Raw genomic sequence first — 16,276 nt, forward strand, 5'->3', positions numbered from 1 at the left:
TAAAATTCTGGTCACCCTATACAAGTCACCCATAGTTGTAATGACGTTCCAGATAATAGGAGGTTTTCCTGTCTCTCTTGGCTCGGAAGTACTGAGCCCGCAACTTCCAGACCTGCTAATCCCGCGCACAGAGACTCCATACCCGGGTAATCAGCAGCTGGGACCAGGCGGCAGCTGGTATGGGTGCAGTGCAGCAGCAAACACTGCCTGGTGGCAAATTATTGTGGAGTTGGTTCTATTATATTCCTGTAATGTGGAAAACACACCCAGGATTAGACCCAGTATTCCCATGCCCAAGATTTATTTCCCATTCCACTTAAAGTAGCTCAGAATCCCTGTAATTTGATGCTGGTATAATATGTCTGTGCTTTATTTGCGCCAGTTGTTTCCGGTGCTCACCTCCAGCACTTAATTGTTAACACCAGCCCTTGTGACAGTCTGCCACAAAATGGCGCTATCTGGCTAATTTACAGATGACTACTACAACAGTTAATTATTAACTCAATATACATTAAAAATGACTTCTACCTGCCGCCTTAACCTGAAATAGTCCGAATTGTCACACTTGAAGGAGAGTGATGGTTAGTAATTGTGTAGTTACTATCTTTGGTAGCATGGCAGGGGCAGTGTGTGCTGCAAGCTGCAGTGGCCTCCTGACACACGCCCTGGCACTTAATATTTTACAAATTAAGCACTGGACCCTGTATCCTGTAGGGGAGCTGGGGACACCTTGGGCAAACCGGTAAGTGGGCCTGGGGATAGTCGGACAACAGACTGACACATGTACTCAGTTAGCTGGATGGTTGGACCGGAAGCCACGAGCGACGACCGTCCGTTTATTTAAAGCCTTCTGGCCACGCCTGGCCAGAAGGTGATACATTGTGTGGTGGTGTTTCCGGGTCTCGGCCGAGACCCGCGAAACACTAGAATGCTACATCCCTGACCAAATCAGATTTCAACTGAATGTTCTTTTCTTCAGCATTGCAGAGTCAACACACAAAGTCCGCCAGCATCCGATTCGGTCTGGGGTTTGGTCTGAGATGGTGGTAGCTTCGTCCGCGGGTGACCTTAGGACTGGGCGCTCTCGTATCTGGGGATGGTGGACTGGTGATATTATCCTCCCCATCACAAGATTTCTGGCCGTCGTCTGGTTGGTTGTTCAGCTCAGTCACAGGGTCATCATTTCCTCCGTTACTGTCACTGGAAGGAATTCGTTTAAACCAAGACACATTCCTGGTGATTTCTTCACCAATCTTCTGTGCAGTCACGGCTGTACCTTTCGTAGCTTTGACTGTCCATGGCTCCACTTCATATGGAGTCCTAAACTTTCCTCCTGGGCGACGCGTTCTCACTAGCACTTCATCACCTGGCGCCAAGGTTCTATCCCGCGCCCTCCTTTTGTTGCTTGCCTTCTCATTCGTAATCCTCCTCCTGTTGTGAGTCAACTCTGGCGAGTATGGCGCTTGCTTCCAGTTCTCCGCTGTTGGCAACAAATCATGTCTGTGCCCTACAAACATTAGTGCCCACGGGGATCTCTGGGTGGTACCATGTGGGGTGCTCCGATATTCTCTCAGGAATAGTTGCAATGCTGCTTCAGGATCAGTCCCCTCTACAAGCGCAATTCTCAGAGTCTTATTCACAGTCCTCATAAAACGCTCTGCCTCCCCATTGGCTTGAGGCCATTGGGGTGTGATTCTCCTATGTGTTATCCCTAGACCTTGCAGAAATTCTCTGAACTCATGTCCTTGAAATGGGGGTCCATTATCTGTTTTCAATACCTGCGGGATACCAAACATCGCAAATACCTTACTCAGTATCGGTTGTATGTTCGTGAAACTTGTGGATTGAGCAACTTCTACCACTGGGTATTTAGTGTAACTGTCAACCAATACTACTGTCACTCTCCCGTCCGGGAAGCTCCCAAAATCTAGACTGACCCAAGTCCAGGGTGCTGGGGGCGGTTCCTCCGTTATGATGGGTGCCGGCACTTCTTGAATACTGGTTAGTTGACAGGCTCGACAGTTCTTTACCAGGTCATCCACTTTGTCTTCCATGTAAGGAAACCACACCTTCTCGCGCATTCTAGCCTTCATCCGTTTCGTACCTTGATGTCCTTCATGAGCTAGTCTTGTCGCTCTATCTTGAAGAGTGCGGGGAATCACTATTCTCATTCCTCTCAGTATTAGACCATTACTCGCTCTGCTTAGCTCATTGTGTATCCTCCAGAATTGGGACAGCCGATTCCGATCCGTTTCGTCCCAGTTACTCACGTTCCTCAGGAAATTTTCCCACGACCCAGTGTCCATAGCGGCCTGGACTCTCATGATGACCGCATCTTCGCCATACTGACCCACAATTTCTTCAGGTGCTAGGGCTTGGGGGCATGACAGCTGGGCTACCATGTCTACATAATCCTCTGTCTTGGTTTCCTGATCCAATTTCTCACTACTTTCGGTCTGGGGATGTCTTGACAAAAAGTCTGCCGGATTCTTGGCTCCGGGTCTATAAATCAAGTCCATTTGATAGTGTTGAACCTGAATTGCCCATCTCTCGATCCTTGGCGGGGGATGTGGAGCCGTACCTTTGAACAACGGCACTAGGGGCTGATGATCAGTGATCATTCTGAATGGCTGTCCTGTGATGTACAAGTGAAAGTGATTACACGCCCATTTCACAGCTAACGCTTCTCTCTCGATCTGTGAGTATCTGGCCTCTGTGGCTGTGAGGGCTTTGCTTGCAAACGCCAATGGCACCCATACCCCAGGTTCTGCTTCTTGTGTCAATAACGCCCCTAGTCCTACTGGGCTGGCATCCACCAGTATTTCCGTTTGACGTGCTGTGTCAAAGTATGCCATCGTCGTGCTGTCCTGCAGCGCTGCCTTGATCTTGTTGAATGCATCCTCTTCCGTCCGTGACCACTTCCACGGGTTCTCCTTTTTCGTCAAGTTTCGCAGTGGTTCAGCTATGGTAGCAAGTTGTGGTATAAATCTGGAGCAGTATTGCGCCATCCCCATGAAGCTTCTCACTTCCGACGCAGTTGTCGGTGCTGGAGCATTTTTAATGGCAGTTGACTTCCGGGGATCAACTCTCACTCCTTCCGTTCCGAACACGTACCCAAAGAACTCTATCGACTGCTTGAAAAACTGACATTTCTCTTTATGCAGCGTGACGCCAAACTCCGCCAGTCTTCTCAGTGTCGCCTTTAATCTTCGATGATGTTCCTCGCTGGTCTTGGCATGGATGAGTATGTCATCGCTGACATTTAGTACTCCGCTGAGTCCTGATAGAATTTCTCTGATAGTGTTCTGAAATATTTCAGCGGCTGACGTGATTCCAAAGTTGAGCCTCTTATACCTTCTCAGGCCCAGATGTGTGGAAAACGTTGTGATGTATCGGCTTTCTTCCGCCAACTTCAACTGATGATACCCCGCATTGAGATCTAATTTGGAGAACCATTGCGCTCCATTCAAGTCAGTCAATATATCATCTACTGTAGGGGTAAGATGTCTCTCTCTTTTAATTGCTTTGTTCGGCATCCTCATGTCTATACATATCCGAATCTGCCCTGGTTGTTTCGGTTTCTCGGCAATCACCATCGGCGACACCCACGGCGTTGGTCCCGACACTTTTTCAATTACCCCTTGTTCCTCTAGCTTGGCTAACTCTTTCTCCACTGCCGCCCGAAGATGAAACGGTATCCTTCTGTGCCTTAATGCAATTGGTTGGATCGCCTTGTCAATATGCAGTTTGACTGGGGGCCTCTTGATGGTCCCTAATCCTTGGAACAATGACGGGAATAACTGGAGGATTTCTTCCGTATGTAGTTCTTTGACTGAGTTCGCAAAGGCAATTAACTTGAGGTCTTCTGCCGTGTGACTGCCGACTAACAGGTCTGCTTCTCTGTCAATCACATGGAATGTCGTCGTTAGTTCCTGATCCTCTGCGCTGACTTGCACTGTCATCTTCCCCTTTACCGGTAGCGGCGTCGTGCTTCCATAGGTGAGGATTCGTGCTTTTGACGGTACTAGCGGGGGTTTTGGTCTCAATGCATTGTAATGTTGGATGCCCATTACATTTATCGTTGCTCCTGTGTCTATAACTCCTGTCACAGCCGACCCATCAATCTTGATCTGGCACTTTGGTTGGGGCCGACGACGCCGTTTGAGCTCATTCACAAAGGAGACGTAGTAACATTCCTCCTCATCTTCTGTTGATGAGTCATCCAGACGATTCGGGTGACGAGCTGGTATTCTGTTCCCTCTTATCGAGTGATCGTCTCTCGTGTCTTCTACTGCCAGCTGCCGAACCGCCTTAGTTATTGATTTCTTTCCTTCCGGTCTTTGTCCTCGAGATGATCCTCTTGCCCCTCCTCTGCACACACTAGCAAAGTGGTTACTTCCTCCACACTTGTCACACGTTTTGCCACGTGCAGGGCAGCTGTCTCGATTGTGCTCTTCATATCCACAGGAACCACATTGTGGTCGCCTCTGTGTCCTGGTCGGCCATCTTCCTCTGCTCCCTCGGTTAGACATCCGTACTGCATCGACCCTCTCGGTCTTGACTGTCACCTCCGAGCTGGTTGACGGATTGATGGCTGACTCCATCGCTGCGGCTCGCACGTCCGATAGCTCGTGTGACCGGGCTAGCAGTAGTATTTCGTCCAGTGTTATGCGTGGCTGCCTTAATATCAATGTTCTCAGGTGTTTGTTTCTGCACCCCTGTATGAGCTGCGCCGTTACCTCCTTATCCTGATCGTCATCCGGGCATGTGCTTATGAGTTCCCTCAGCCGTGCGTAGAACGCATCCATAGACTCCCCTTCCCTTTGCCTTGACTGTCTGAATTTGAATCTTTCAAAATGGGGGTTCAACTGCGGATCAAAGTGCACATTTAGTGCTTGGACGGCACCATCATAGTCTGTAGCTGCTCCCGTATTAGGTAAATGTAAAAATAGCTTGTACAGTTCATCTCCACCAAAATGTAATAACAGAGATCTCTTAACCTCATTGTCCTTTTCCCTCGTCGCTGTGAAGTAGTTATTCAGGCGACTTAGCCACACACCCCAGCGTATCGCTGCTGTGCCGGGGTCTATTAACGCACTGAATGGAGGAATGGGGTTTATTTGGGCATGTGGTGATTGCTGGACCACAGCCCCTACCGCCTGCTGACCTGCTGGCCCCACTCCCTGTGCAGGGGCAACTGCTTGCTGTGCTCCACCCGCATTGGCTGTACCGGGTTGGTCAGACATGTTGTGCCCTGCTAGGCGTTATGCTCCACCACAGTCCAACTGACCAATGTTCCTCCCGTTTGCCTCCACTCAATTCTCTGACTCTTTTACTCCTTTAACCACCGCTTGCGTGAATAACCTGCCCCTCTTGTTTGTGTATCTTGTGCAGTTTCGATTTGCACTAGCCAGTGCTTGTTGATTTCTGTTTTGCTTTATCTTTTGTGTTTCTCAGGGTCTGCTTGGCACATCACGCCGTCACACAGCGCTGTACACCCTCCGCGGCGCTCCACGACCACTGCACGCCTCTTGACACAGCCGGGGCCTCCCCACGTGCTTCCACCTCGAGCGCGGCCTCAGCGGTACTGCGCATGCGCACACCTCGTGCGGCGGCAGCCGGGATCACTCCGCGCTCTCCTGCAGCCTCCCAGTGCACTCCGGTCCCCACGCAGCTCCGCTCACGCTGCTTACCGGACACCACGCCGCCAGACACCATCCTCGTCGCCAGTGTAGGGGAGCTGGGGACACCTTGGGCAAACCGGTAAGTGGGCCTGGGGATAGTCGGACAACAGACTGACACATGTACTCAGTTAGCTGGATGGTTGGACCGGAAGCCACGAGCGACGACCGTCCGTTTATTTAAAGCCTTCTGGCCACGCCTGGCCAGAAGGTGATACATTGTGTGGTGGTGTTTCCGGGTCTCGGCCGAGACCCGCGAAACACTAGAACGCTACATATCCCGCACCAATATACAGGGAACTTATAAACAAGACCGCAGTCCTTAAACGTGGAGCAGTTACTACATTAATACACCGAGCCACACCAAATACCTTACTTTACAAGCAAGGTTATTCTCCCAAAAGCAATTGGGCCATTAATGCATTTTTTTAATTCAGCAAAGGTGCGAATTTACTTCTGAGTCAAACGTTTGAAAACAGTCTGCAGCATCTAGACATGCAGAGTCGAGAAGTGTGACCAGATACATAGTTTGCTGCCAGCGGGGCAATGCTCGGCCATCTGACTGATGCAGAATTAAAGTACTCGAATAGCAAATGCAACATTCTGAAAAGATATATCTGTGACCACGAACAAGGGTTTAATCTCTGTGATCAGTAATCTATTAGAGCCCTCTCTGTTTTGTCATTTAACAAATTGGATGTTTGCTAAAAGGAAGGGATTGAGGCCAACGAGGGATAATAGCAGATTTTGTGTCACAGGCTGCGGATGTTTGTGTTTTTGAGCTTTGTGGTAACTCTGCCCTTTCTTGTCTGGTAGACTCATAATATTGTAGTGTTTTGCAGAACAAGGCCTTCTCCTTGTAAAAGGGATTTTACCGTGGAACTCAACAGCGCGGGGTGGGGTTGAGGGGGATTAAATTGAAGGTAAAAACTGCAGAAAGATTTTACACTTTTGGAAATTTTGCAGAATTTAGAGATTTTTTTTAAAAATGATGTGAAATTAATTTTGTAGCGTCTTGCAGCATAATTGGACGCGAGGACATCTCTCTTGTTCAAAAGCCACTGAAGATATCAGCAAAGGGACTGCCTTAAGTAGAAAGTATCTAAAAGAAGCCATGTCCTGCTCGACCCAGTCTCCCAAGACACATTTTCTGCTCGCGCCAGCCGTCTGCGGGGAAACACTGCCTGAAATGTTTTTTCTGCAAAATTTACGGAAATGTTTTGTAATGTGAAACTCGTGAATTTTGCCTGCATAATAAAAACTATGCACCCCCTAGCAAAAACACTCCTGAGCTGAAATGACAGCGAAAGCCCGGGGTCAGAAGGTATCTTCAATTCTTGATAACATAAAGAGTATCTGGCCTATGGACATGAGAAGGACTCAAAGTAATTTACACATAGGGGTACTAAGCCTGAAAGTAACAGGATTATCAAGTAGAAAGTAAGGATGCTGTCACGTAAAGTTAGGCTGAACGCCCTCTATGATGGTTAATAATACATGGTTGTCACTTGTGAGTGGACAGTTCTGGCACCATAGGCGTGTGAAGGAATTTTGCCAAAGAACGGGGCAGCATTGAACTCAAGGTACACAGAATGTGTTTTTAGAGCTATATATATAGCGCAAACTCGACTGGAAGGTATCAGAGCGCTTTACATGAGCACCAGTTGCATCACAGACGGACATATTCATTTTGTTAGGCATGGGGAGATAGAGTGATTTGCTCAGAATCACAGGACATTGAGTGTCCCTGCAGAGTTCCCCAGCTTCAAGTTCCACCGCTCTAGCCAAAACACTAGGGCCAGAAGATCTACTGATCAATGTGTACATGGCTCAAAGTACCATAATGCATAGCGGTCATTGAGGCTGAAAGGTTATCAAGATGGTATTAATGGACATTAAGGAGACATTTTGTTTCGATGTTAGAAAGAACCGTGCATTGTCTGTTATAGAAACGGTGCCCACAGATGTAGCCTTTTCAATGATCATCTGATGGGTCAATTTTGCTGAACTGTTTGGAGGATGAAAAATGCCCACAAAGTGCTTTGAAGAAATGGAAGCAAGTATAGTGCTAAGGTGAGCCTATTAGATGCTAGCAATTCTTGATAAAGGTGTATCTGCTGAGGAGCAATGCCCTCGCAGAGGACATTCTATCTGCAAGACTCAAATCTGCACATTGTAATAGATGGACTTGGCTAGTACTGAAATATGGGCATTGTGGGTAGCTTAACTATGGTGCCAACAGAAGAGGTCGCCAGTTTACCAGATTTGCAAATAAAGCTTTATTGGCAGGGGAAAAGGGGGTACCCAAATTAAAAAGCATCATTTTGAGTTGGGCTTTGAAAACCCTTATGCAAGAGCTGCAGATGGGTATGGTGGCCTGATAAAAAAGCACATTAATTCAACTCTTTATTACTGATTCACATTTCACCCAATAGGCTTAAAGACAGTCCAAGAAAGGAGGTCACTCTAGAACGTTCTTAATTCCATTTGAGGCTCAATCTTGCAGTCCAATAATTGAAATACGTTGGAAGTTTACTCACTCATGCTTATGCCTACATTTTGAGTAGATATCTGACATTTTTGGAATTCTCAAAGAATTAGAAATGTACTCTGAGGACCTGATATTGTTATAGATACCCAGGAGTACTTGCACAAAATGTTTTCACAAATGTACACATGTACATTTATGCATTACGAAATGTCATGCAACAGTGTACTTGCGCAGTAAAATGTTGTTGGAATTTATCCTTTGTGCAGTCACCACAAATTTGTGGGCCTTTTTGCTGAACCCTATTTTAGCTTGCTATAAAACTCTTTGCACTTTACACGTACTAACCAGTGGTAAAGTTCTTGTATGCCTTATTTCAACATGATGAGATTGGTATACCCCTCATTAGCATCTTGAATTTACCTACACAGCCCTAGTATATGGTGCCCAAAGTTTTCCCAGGGTCTGTAAGTTAAATGTCACCAGTGAGCTGCAGCGCTCATTGTGCCACCCACTGCAGTGACATTGTACCACCCACTGCAGTGACATTGTACCACCCACTGCAGTGACATTGTACCACCCACTGCAGTGACATTGTACCACCCACTGCAGTGACAATGCAAGCATGACTGCAGGCCTGCCATGTGTAGCAAACTGGTGCTGGTTTTAACTGCAAATTTCGACCTGTCAAGATAACCCCTTTTGACAGGCCGTAAACCCTCCTTCTTAATGTGTATAAGTCACCAGTAAGTAAGCTTTACTGCCCATTAAGGCAGGGATACAACAACCTCAGTTCAGACCCAGATATACGCAAATCAGTTCAGACCTGAACTGAGGAGGCAAGGTGAGCTAAAGAACGATGATGGATACAACCCAGATCTGTGACTGTGGGTGAGTGTCTGTAAAGTTTCAGTGCTCCATCCATCATCTCCTTGTGTTTGTGGTATTCACAAAGTCATTGCAGCCTGATAAGCATCTATCTGGTTGTGGAGAATGTTCTATGTGATGCCACCTGACAGCAAAACTATTTCCCAGACAACTTGAGCAATCAAGAGCTGTGGTGATGACGGTGGCCATCTTGGATTATCAGGTGTAGCTTTACTGGTGTTTCACAGCATCTTTAATAGGCACTCTTTTTACAGTGTTGCTACAGACCGGACCCTTTGTTTGGATTTCTGATGGAGAACAACTATTTGTTTGGGAGCTTGCCGAAGAACAGTTTGTATACAGAGAAGTAATCTTGTAATCAAATTGTGTTGGGAAATTAACTTTGAACTATTTAATTAACATTTGATTTTAACAGTTAAAGACTTTAGGTTTGCTTTGAATTTTGAACTTTAGTTTTTTTCCGTGAAAAAAATGGAAATACTCTTGAATTAAAATTATGATTTCTTGCATTTAAGGCACAAGTGGTATTTATTAAGAAATACAGGTATTGCTAAGAATAGGAAAAACAGAATATTTATGAATGTTAATTATTTGCAAGATGCACAAGAGATACGTTAGAACCTAAGTAAAGCATCATCAGAAGGATAATAGTTACGAAGGTGGAGTTAGTATCTTGACAATAGAAAATGGATTGAGGTCACATAAGCAGTTTCTTGATTCATGCTATGCTGCAATTTCAGGAAAGCCAGCTTTATATTAAAAACACAGAGAGTTGTTTCAGGTATATCCTTTCACTGTTAAGGTTAAAGGCAGGACATTCATGATAGATAACTAAGATATCTTTGGTTGCTGACCAGCTTCCATCAGTGTTCACCAAAGCGACAAGTCAGAGTAGTGATAGCCAGTGTCTCTGTTTTCTTTTTCATCCTTTCCCCATTACCTGTTTCCTCTACTGTCCAACATATTATATTAGTGTGTGGTCAGTGATGGATACAATGAGAGGAGGAAGAGTGCATCACTCCAGCGGGATCCAGACCAGCCAGGACAATGTGCTCTAAGCACTGACACTTAAATCAATTTTATATGAAAACTGGAAACCGTTGAAATAGCAAATGGCTCGAGGCCTCACAGCCCAATGTGAGCTTTTCTGTGGGAATAAGAGTATGTAACAGTTCATGAAAAGTGATTTGGGCTGTCTTGTAAACTAATATTCAAGTGAGCAGGATCATCACAACAGATATCTGTATTCCGCAGTGTTTGAGAGGCTATCCTGGAATAGTGGGAAGAAAGGACAAATCCTTGATTCACAATTGTGGAGATCCGCCCATAGAAAACAGCATTCATTGAAAGGTTCAGCAGCTGTTACATCAATTGATCTTTTATGAGTGCAATGGACACCACATAGAGTTACCTAACGATTGTCAGGCCTTACCATGATGCAACAAGAAAGTAACTCTGTCTCTCTCAAGCATTTTATCTTTAATAATGTCTTCAATTACTCTATATAGTATGCAGGTTCCTCAGATTTCTTTCTGAATATTATTATTTTATGGCAAGCCATTCTTTTTTTTATCTAAGCAACAAAATACTAGTCATGTAATTCATCAAGCTTTAATTAATGAAGATAATGACCTGATTATCTATTGTCAGGGGCACTAGAGTAATACAGAAATAGAGGACAGAATGAAGTGATTGAGCTAACTAGGAGCCTGATTTTTTTAATTTGGTGGAAGGGTACTCTATTACAAAGTTGCCAGATATGTTGCCTCTTATTACAAGTTCAATATAACCTAATGCACTTGGAATGCCCTATATTAACTGGGAAAGAAAACAAACTGTATGGCAAAAAAGCAAATAAGGCATTATTTTCAATGCTTTCATTTATCATTTTTACTGCTTTATGCATATCAATACATATATGTAAATTATTTTTCCTGTCCATATCCTATTAAAAATGGGAAAATACAGAAAAGGAATCTTTTAGCGGTGCCTCCATGCTGTCACTCATGACTAAAAATGCACTACCTTTTTTAGGTTTTAGTCAAGAAACGGGATATGATTTTCTAAGGAAGCTTAAATGCCAATATGATGAGAAAAAATTATGATTGAGAAATACAGACAGAACTAAAACCCGGATCTCTATTCATGACTTGCGATTTCTGTTAGGTCATGTGGACAGTATAGTGCATACACCAGCTTGAGCCTTTGAATCCTGCTATTGACAGAGACCCTTGGGCTGCAAATTTCAAGAATCTCCCCCCTAGTGTGCCAGTGTCAACAAGGATCCTTTGTTGACGTGTCTGGGTACCTTCATATTTTTGAAATATCTCCTTAAGTGCCCAAAAACCACATACTTTAAAGATGGCAACAGAGCTCTCGTTCTGCTAAGGAGTGGAAATGATGTCCCAGTCCTAAAACAAATGGTGCACGACTAATTGATGGCTGTCCTGAGTTTTAATTACATTCTAATATCGAAAAACAAAAGGACTAATCTTGTGAGAAAGGTTGGTACCTAAAGCAAGCCTTCTTCTCTCAAGATAAGGATCTCAACCTTTAATCACATAGGAAGGGGCAATTGGCCCAAGCTCCATGAGATAGCTACAGGCCAGGCTGCCTAAAAGGCATAATTGCATACAGCCACAATTTGTGTTAATCTAAAAAACCTGCCCTGCCTATATGGCTTCTGGATTCTCAGAAACGTCCATGATCCTGACTACTTTACACTATAGACAGAGAATACTTCTCTTGGTCTCCCAAACCTGCACCCACAAGACAAAGGCCCAACGTAATATAGATTTAAAGCTCAAATGTAACCCAGCAACCCCATGGCTCAATTTGCTGTGGCCTTTATGAGAGTAACTGGAATACAATAGGAAAAAGTATCACAGTAAGAAGAAACGCATACTTAAACCATAGGTTCTCATGCATCTGAATTACAGTACTTCTACCAATATTGTGCTCTGTTCTGAGAGGTCATCCTTTAATGAAAGACAGTGGACAAACCGCTTTACTCTTGTCAAACCAGGAAGAATTCCAAAGGCCAATAAGAGCAAACTCAGTCCATCCGAGTGTCCTCGCACTCATGGGAAGAGGACGATCTTGTCTCTGAACATGACCGCAGGACCGCATGACCCTGGAGCTTCTGGCATACCCCCAAGATGTACATGCTAAGACCCAAAGTGTACACTCAAGTCAGGTTCAGCTTAACTGGGCTGGTCCAAGCAAGAAGAAGCTTCAACCACTTTGTCAACGTCATGTGTTAGATAAAGGGCTGTGTCTTAGAATGTGAAGGATACAAAGGAAAACATGCTGCCCTTGCTCATGGTTTACACCCTCCTGTCAACCACCACCCAAAAATTGCTCACAAAATGAGCTGCGTTCAAACAGAGACAGAAAAAAGTAGAAAGGGCTGGTGGTGATTCTTTGTATCAAAGCTGCGTAGCCATAAATGTAAAGGGAAAATAAAGTAGTTTATTCCGAGTTCTAGAGGAATAGATGTTTCAGTAGGCAAGCGAGTTGTTTGCCTCCAGTTTAAATACTCATCCTCACTAATGCGAGCATGAAGGAAACAGGAGGGGGATTTGATTGATATAGTATGTTAAGTCACAGCAGGAGACATCACATGAACATATTTAGAAATTCATTAGTAGACACTGATCAAAGATGTAATTTGCCTTTGCGTTAAAACTCAGGTTTAGTAATTGTTATTGGTTGTTTTCAGCTTCCTTCATTTCATCAAAATCCAGTTTCTTCTTTTTGCTGTTGTCCTTATAGTCCTGTATGATTTGTTGAATCAGTCGGATAAAGATGCCCTTATTGCCAAAGAGTGAGCATTATGTATCAGAGTTATCAAATCGCGGCTTCACTGTGACTACATCTTCACAGCGCCAGTGCTCTGATTAACAATATTGTATTTCCTCATTGTACCAAGTGGCTCTTATGAGTCAGGGAAGCTGACTGGACCAGCGGGTCTAATCACGTGCTATCGGACCACAGCGCAGCTATGATTTCCTGATGGTGCAGGAACCTGCAAGGGACAGCAGAATGAACAAACTAATGGCTGCTATTCCGGCTCGTGTGCACGAATGAGGCCAGAGAGTAGCCCATGTGCAAACATTTCTTTCTACCTTAGTTGGGAAGATCTTTTGCAACTTAGAAGTGTAAAATTAATAAGCAAATGAAAGACTTGCACACTTGTTGCAATCTTTCAGTACATCATGTTATTCATCATTAGCACTGGTCCTTTACTTCTCTTCTGCATTTCGCGATAGTGGGTCATTGTTCCACCTACTTCAAGTGTATTGACTGTGACAGGCTTGGTGGGTGTATCCACCTTCGATGTCTACTTCAGACATTTTTCCTTTCCATGAGCGGTTCATTCAAAGTTATGATTGCGTGTTACACTGCCTAATGCGGGAACAAGTGTGTATAAAATTAACTGTCCGCCATTTGTGTTGTCTTCACTGCAAAAGTCCGGCTTTGTAAGGTCCCAGTACATTGAATGATCAAGTAATCTCTGCTTCTCTCCTTTCACTCGCCAGGATTCGACTTGATAGATGCTGAGAAGGTCCCCAACTTTGAACTGCATGTTTCAGTGAGCGATTTGGCAGGACTGTCAGAATCAGCTTTGGTTGATTCCGCTAGGGTGCACATCAACGTGACTAAAAGCCTGTGGAAGACGCCTGCACCTGTCCAGATTGTAGAGAACTCCACCGAGACACACCCCATCAAGATCACTGAGGTAAGGCCACACTGGCCGAGATCTCTGCTGAAAGTGCTTAGGGATTGCTTCAAATCTAAACCAGCCCTGTATGCCGATGGATAGCGAGTCCATAGAAAGACCTTTTCACGCACTCCAGAGAGATAGCTCAGATTTAGGACACGAAAATGGGGAACATGTCTTATGGTGTATTTTAAATAATGTTCCAGGGAGGCCCTCCAGACTTCAGTGTGCCCTGAGGACGGTACATGCCCATCCGTGTGCAGTGAGAGTGTTGTAACACCAAGGGCCTGATATGCCCTTCCATGTGTAGCGAGACTGTTATAACATTGAGGACGGGATACACCTTCCCATGTGCTGTGAGAGTGTTGTAACACTGAGGGCGTGATATGCCCTCCCATGTGCTGTGAGAGTGTTGTAACACCGAGGGCGTGATATGACCTCCCATGTGCTGTAATTGTGTTGTAACACTGAGGACGGGATATGCCCTTCCATGTGCTGTGAGAGTGTTGTAACACCAAGGACGTGATATGCCCTCCCATGTGCTGTAAGTGTGTTGTAAGACTGAGGACAGGATATGCCCTCCCATGTGCTGTAATTGTGTTGTAACACTGAGGACGGGATATGCCCTTCCATGTGCTGTGAGAGTGTTGTAACACCAAGGACGTGATATGCCCTTCCATGTGCTGTGAGAGTGTTGTAACACCGAGGACGGGATATGCCCGTCCATGTGCTGTGAGAGTGTTGTAACACTGAGGACGGGATATGCCCTTCTGTTGGAACCTAATGTTGTCAGGTCACCTAGGGTAGCCTGGCCTAGGGTAAGACAATCTCAAGTGAGGCACATGTGTAAAGATTGCGTACAACCGAGCAGTAACATCAAACAATTCCACTCAAAAATGACGCTACACCAATCTTTGTGAAAAAATACGAGCTGGTTTATAAAAATACTCTTTGTTCACTTGTCTATTATTTACCTCTAGTTAGCACAGTTCAATACAAAACATTCCAACAGTGAAATTAATAATTTCTTCAGAATTGCCAAGATATTTCACCATTCCACTTTCCAGCTTTACAACACATCACATTGGTTTCCAGGGAGCAGTGTCTGCACTCCTCTAAACTTAACTAACTTGACTCCTCTGATAAAGGTTATCACATTTACCCCCTTCCCACCTTTGTCACCAAGAAGAATTGGCTAGCCCTTCTCACTCCACCTATTCTGTGTAAGCTCTTCTCTAGAACTATCTCAAAGGGGGGGGGGGGGTTATTCATCAAAGGTAAACAGTCAGCATTCAATATTAGTTCTAATATACTTTTTGTAAGAATCGTAACGGGCTTTGCCCCGTGTTAGTCTAATCCTTGTGTGGCTGACCGGAAGTCTCTGCTCCTCCGTAAGGAAAACTATGGCCTCCAATTTCCCCCTCTTATTCTCTCCTTACTTCCTTTGTATTGGGCCCACCGGGCCTGTGTCTCCGTTCGTCAGGGGAGGAAGGAACTAGTCTTTCCAGGCACTTGACACGGCCCTCGTCCCTCCTCTCCCGCTCAAGACCGCTCCTCCTTGTTGGAGCTTATGCAGGGAGAAAGGGCACACAAGCGGAGAAGAGCTGATGCTCGCCTCCCGCCCGCTTCCTCGGGGATCACCCTTTAGACTGTCTTAGATGTTTCCCCCGCGGAGGCACTACCGCGCATGTCCGGGGGACTAGCGGACCAGGTACAGCGCCTGCTCCGCCCGCCTGATGCTGGCAGTGGCTCTACCACGGGCCTGCTCGATCCTAGGCCCCTCCTGTCAGCAAGGACTGAATCTGCTTGGGGCATGCGCAATGGCGCCCGGCTTCTGCACCGCCAGCCCCCTTTTTCCTCAGGAAAGTGGCGCTGCCACAACTACGCTGTTGATGCCCCAGGGGTCCCGCTCACGGCGGAATCAGCGAACACAACGTAGCCACCAGAACGCCTACACCTCCCCTCTTTCTCGCGAGTGGAGAGGGTGATTCACCGGCTGCACGATCAGTCACCGGTAAGGGGGCCTCAGTGTCACGAGGGCAGTAGCCTGCTTCAACACCCAAGGGAAGGGGTTTAGAGATTAATTCTCTCACGTTTGAGTCCCCAACCTCTATCCTCAGCAGGAACCCACTAACCCTCCATTCTGGACAGGAGCTGGTGAAAGGGGGGCACTCAGTTCTGTTCTCACAGCAGGGATCCCCGCAGCTCCACAGTTAACTGGAATTAACCCCTTCACCTATCTTGAGGCAACTCTCTCTCTGTTCAGGGTCAGCAGGACGGGACTAACACGGTTAGGTCAACAGGAATGGGGGGTGGTGATCCCAGTCAGGAGGCAACCCTTGTGAAGCAGTCCACCCTGTGAGGACCCTACCCCTTCCAGACCGCAGCCTTTACTCTAGCTGTTCCTCTCTGTCAAGACAAAATGGCTGTCCAGCATTCCGCCTTATATAGGCTGACCCTCAGAGGTCCAGAAGGGACCAGAAGGTTCTGGAATGC

General features: G+C 45.8%; 1 protein-coding gene across 1 annotated transcript in view; it reads left to right on the plus strand.

Annotated features, from left to right (window-relative positions):
- The window catches only part of CDH17 (cadherin 17), a 408,277-nt gene that overhangs the window by 201,323 nt on the left and 190,678 nt on the right, over positions 1–16,276 (plus strand). Inside the window, exon 7 of the mRNA XM_078687034.1 lies at positions 13,599–13,798. Within this exon, the coding sequence (XP_078543160.1) occupies positions 13,599–13,798 (200 nt within the window). The remainder of the gene's footprint in view (positions 1–13,598; positions 13,799–16,276) is intronic.

Source organism: Lissotriton helveticus, chromosome 4_1, assembly GCF_964261635.1.
Source record: "Lissotriton helveticus chromosome 4_1, aLisHel1.1, whole genome shotgun sequence".
Taxonomy (NCBI): domain Eukaryota; kingdom Metazoa; phylum Chordata; class Amphibia; order Caudata; family Salamandridae; genus Lissotriton; species Lissotriton helveticus.